This window comes from Solanum verrucosum, unplaced genomic scaffold (genome assembly GCF_900185275.1).
Source record: "Solanum verrucosum unplaced genomic scaffold, falcon-dt-bn FXZP01000305.1, whole genome shotgun sequence".
Classification (NCBI taxonomy): Eukaryota; Viridiplantae; Streptophyta; class Magnoliopsida; order Solanales; family Solanaceae; genus Solanum; species Solanum verrucosum.
In genome coordinates this window covers 319,955-324,958 of record NW_026019908.1, presented here as the reverse complement: position 1 = coordinate 324,958, position 5,004 = coordinate 319,955, and the positions used below count along the sequence as shown (strand labels likewise).

The 5,004-nt window shown below is 30.4% G+C and overlaps 1 protein-coding gene across 1 annotated transcript; it reads right to left on the bottom strand.

The window, feature by feature from the left end:
• Positions 1–320: 320 nt before the first annotated feature.
• Positions 321–1,984, bottom strand: LOC125821520 (uncharacterized). Its single transcript, XM_049500941.1, has 6 exons — positions 1,852–1,984; positions 1,546–1,623; positions 1,352–1,461; positions 1,124–1,235; positions 688–875; positions 321–506 (listed from the first exon to the last, which is right to left on the bottom strand). Exons 1-6 carry the CDS (start codon positions 1,982–1,984, stop codon positions 321–323), a joined length of 807 nt encoding a protein of 268 aa, XP_049356898.1.
• Between the last annotated feature and the right edge of the window lie 3,020 nt (positions 1,985–5,004).

Genomic DNA, 5,004 nt, shown 5'->3' with positions numbered 1-5,004 from the left:
GGGAGGATAGAGTGTATGCAGACCTTATCACTATCTCGTAAAGGTAGATAGGCTGTTTTCTAAAGACCCTTGATGTCAAATGTGATCTTTTATTACTCGAGAGAGATTACACCATTCTTGTTGATGAATTTTGAAAATAAACCTTAATAAAGGATAGTTAATAAAGAAGAACTAAAGAAGTAATTGACAAAGTTTATAAAGGCGACTTAAATTTAAAGTTTTACATGAAATGATAAAATTCAACATTCAAAAAATGGATCAAAAGAAAATCTGAGCTTGGAGATAGAATTCAAAGAAATGATAAAAATGCAATCTTGAACTTAGGGGGAAGAAGTATCAAAATCCTTTTCTCCATTGTTGTTTCTCCCTTTTCTCTCACAACCAACGTTCTTTTCATTTGTTTTGATACTTGAATATTCGTTTGCCAAATGATTCATATTTGGGTCTTCTTTAGTTGGACAATTCCAATTATATTCATCTTCAATTGGTGAGATCCTGGAAGTACACTGTGGAATGAAAGGAAATTTGATGAGATAATCAAAATAAGTTTAACAATTTCTTTTATATTGTCAAGTATCTAATTACCAAAAGTAAAGAAAAAGCAACTTATTGTTGAACAATATTAGAAACTTGTTGAAAATACTTTATGTTATAGAAGAAGATAAACATAAGCTTTATATGAATTACCTTATAGAGGTTGTCGATGGAACGAAATTTTGTACTTCTCGGCATTCCTTGTGTGATATGATAGTTTCCATCATTTTCATCTCTTGCCAAAAGTCTCGAGCCATAATTGATAATATTGTCGTTTATAATACGATCAGAATTATCTGGGAGACCATCTTCACAAGTAATTTTGTTGAGATCTGAATCACCTGAAAATTATATGCGAGATTGCATGATATATGTAAAATAAATAATAAGTTCAAAAAGTGGGACTGAAGCTTCAATCTAATGGTTGTATTTTAGGCTACCATTGTGTTTTATGCCATTTAGGGCAAGTGTTTCAACTACCATGCGCTCATTGATTTGAATTTAGGATAAATCTCTACTTTCAATGGGAATTTTTTTTCCAAATAGTTAACATAAGTTTAATTTGTAAAATGTAAAATTCCTTAGGTACCATTGATATCTTCTTCTTGTTGTTGATCAACAAGTTCCTCCTCAAAAGAATCCTTTTGATCCTGTTTTATGTTGCTTTCACTGCATTCTTTGAATTTCTCACTTTCTAACTCCTGCAAATTCATAGTATTCCTTTATAAATGATTGGAGATATAAAAATATATTGTGAAATATAACACGCATACTCAATAAAAAATTTTATTGATAGACATAAGTTCTGAACAATTACCTCGCAAGCATGAAGGAGGGGATACAAACACGTATTGTCAATGTTATTGTCTATTAAGGTAGCATTAGAATTATTCAATGGGTTATCTTCGCCAAGGCTCTCAAACTCACCTGAAAATCATAAATAACCAAATGAAAGATAATTAATAGTATAATTCATTTATAAGTTGTAGAATAAATTAATAAATTATGTACCGTGAATAATTTGTTGTTCATGATCGTTTGCATCCTTCCCCTCTTTCATAGGAAGTTGTGAATTGCTTCCCTTGTTCCCTTGAAACAATATTTGTTATAAATTTATTTTACTAAGAAAAAATTATTAATGATACATTGAAATTAATTTGCTGACTACTAATACTTCAATTAATTTTAAAAAGGTTATTTAATAATAAGATTAATATTAAAAAAGACATTAATTCTCTCTTAATTTATTAAAGTGAACAAGGAAAATAATAATCAACATAAGTCAAGTGTAAGATGCCGAATGAATTAAATACATACCATAAATAATTTTTTGCTTTCGCTTGTTCTGTAATATCTTCTTGGGAGAGTTCTCTTGGTCCTTTCCAGAAGATTTGTTGTTCCTCTTGGCATCTTCTTTCTTTTTATTTTGTGCTTCGAGCATATTGGACATATACTGTGGAATTAAATACAAAAAGCAATATCAACTAATTATTCAAATTGACAAATCATGCTCTCACAAAGTAAGATCTTCCCTCCATACTAATGAGTCTAATTTGAAAAACAAATGAAATTCTAGAAATCACAAAAGAAAAATAGTTAGGTTAATATACACATATGCCGTTAAACATACATACACTTTATCCTAATTAGGTTAATATACACATATGCCATTGAAGATACATACACTTTATCTTAATCATCACCGTACATATACACTGTATGTCATAAAGTGAAAATAATTTTTTTTAAAATTAGAAATTAATATTACATATAGATCTGAGAGCAAAAACAAAGCTTTTAGATTTGAGAGAAACATAGAGGAATGATTATAAGGAATGAAGAAAGCATCATCCTTCAATGACGGTCATTCTCAGATCGAGATGAAAGTCTCGTTCTCAGATTGAAAAATTGAGTGAATACCTTTGGGAAAATCGATGGAAGTTTCATTTTATTTAAATGAGATTGTTCATACATATCGATACACACAAAAAAAGCAACATACCAGTGTTATCCCACAAGTAGGATTTAAAAAGGGTGAGATATACACAAACTAGGGTTTGAAAATGGGAAGATGTATACAACTTTTGGTACAACCTTTGTGGGGTAGAGATATTTTTTTCGATATGCCCTAGACAAAAAAAATTGAAACAGGATTTCAAGAAGGAGAAACCAAATATTTGTCAATCTTGTTAATTTTTAGGTTTTAAAATTTATTAAAAATGGTCTATAAATTCAAAGGCACTTGCTAAAATGAACACAAGGGAAAAAATTGAGAAACAAAACAAGATTTGAATTGAATCAAACTCACCATCATGTAATTCGAGTCCTTTATTGAAATAAAATAAAAAATAAAAATGAATTGAATAAAATGAATGAGTAAATCAATACCGTCTCGATCGCGTTTACATGTTCCTCTGGGCTGTTAATCTATTCCCTTACAAAACTGAAGTAAGTGAAGAAGCAAAATGATATCGCTTATCACCTATATTGATTCAAGTGTCTCCTCTTGACTGCTTAGATTTTTTTTTAAAAAATAAAATTAAAATGAAGAAGTGAACCAGACAGTATCTCGTGTTTTGTATGTACACTCTCGACTGCTAAGTTGTTTCTTGAAAATTATGTTTGTTCAATTTAGGAAAATTTATTATTTGTCAATTAAATGTAAGATAAATTTTTTAAGTGCAAAGGTGTGAACAAACTAGATTGTTAAATTAATTATTGCGAAGAATTTTATTATTGTGCTAATAATGATATTTTAACATTAATTGAGAAATTTATTTAAAATATATGATTTATTTCTTTTACTTTTGTAATTTATTATATGTGTAGTGTGTTTTAAATTTAGCATAATACATGACAACTTTGATTTTAAGACTTTGACCAAAGAAAGTTAAATGGTTTTCATAGAGTTAGTCCAATATCATATCTAATTCAAACTATCAGATTCACTACAAAATTGATATAGGACATTAAATTGTGATTGAGGTAATAATATTTTTCTTAGAAAAGACTAGTTTGACCTAAACTTAAAGTATTTGAATTTTTGTTTTGGGGTGGAAGACTACACATCTCTTTTCTTTAAACTTGTTTAGATTATGAAATTAACAAATATGTGACATACATAAAGTAATATATTTGTAGTTGCTCATATAATACTATAAGATATATTAAAATAAAATAAAAACTCAATTTTAAATTAAATAAAAAACGTTCACTTTTTTTTTGCAATGTGATAGACAAAAAATTTATGGGAAAATGAAATTGAAAAATTAATTGTTTTGTCGTGTTTATATGTCTCCTCTTAGTTGTTGAACTATTCCTTTGAATAGTAATAACATCAAGATTTTTAGTAAAGGAATTCAAAAAATAGTTGAAGAGAAATTTATTCCTGGTGTGGGAAACCAACAATGTATAGATATTAGAAAAAATTAAGCCTATATCAAATATAATTTTTCAATAAATGCAGGGGACGATGATGCTCGTTCAAGATAAGATGACGACTGGCTGACTTATCGAACGGACGGACACTTTGATCTTGATCGTGCACTTGGACAAAAAGAAATGAAGTGACTTAGACACTTCGTCCGAACCAAGTAGGTAGGCTCCATCTTATTCTATTTTTCCATTGTCCAGGGCCATACCCTGCAGAACAAGGCCTTCTCTTTCGGTGCTAGGCACAACGTGCCATTGGTAATGATTCTACTACGGTGCCATAAATTCGCAAGCTGATCCTAAGTAATCGTTGATGTTCATTGGATTTCGGAGGAACTACTTCTTTTGGATTGGGGATTGCTGCGATTCTTCTTGAGTAGCCTAGATTCTCCCGTCGAGAGTCACTTTGATGGTATTACCTAAACTCTTCCGACTGAATATGATAAAGCCTATAAAACATAGAGCTACTATCATTTCTTCATTATAAATTGAGATCTTCTTCGAATTTGATGCACAAATAGATAGAATTGCAGCAAACAACATCTTTCTAGCCTGCAGAAAATGGAAGGCTTGTTACTCAACAGTATAACATGACTTATATACTCATGTCAACCAAGGTGTATGTGGATCTATTCAAAATTTTAATGAAGTTGATTGGAAAAATCCGAACTTCTCTACAGAGAATTATAATTTTGATATGATAGTGGGTTGCCCAAGATTCGAACCATTGTCGAGAAGAGAAAATTCTCAAGGTTCTATATATTCTTTGTTTACTCAATTCATTCCTATCCTTTTTGTTTTCAGTCCCGGGTTTCCTTCCATTATGATGGGATGGACCGTTCTCGAATTCCGACCGGCATTTCTGTCAATCAGCGAAAGACTCAGATCTTATGAAAAGAAAAGAACGATCTATCTGCGGAGATCACAATACATAGTTTTTTAGACAGAATCCCCGGCATCAGAGAATTCCAGAGATTTTCTCTATTTAAAGTAAGAGATAGCCGGGTATTCCCACAAAGAAGTTTTGCCTGGCTTGCC

Coding starts and splice junctions, on each gene's coding strand:
- LOC125821520 (XM_049500941.1), bottom strand. CDS start 1,984: ATGTCCAATATGCTCGAAGCACAAAATAAAAAGAAAGAAGATGCCAAG. Junction 1,624..1,851: donor AAAGCAAAAAATTATTTATG/GTATGTATTTAA, acceptor TATTGTTTCAAG/GGAACAAGGGAAGCAATTCA. Junction 876..1,123: donor ACAAGAAGAAGATATCAATG/GTACCTAAGGAA, acceptor TATAATTTTCAG/GTGATTCAGATCTCAACAAA.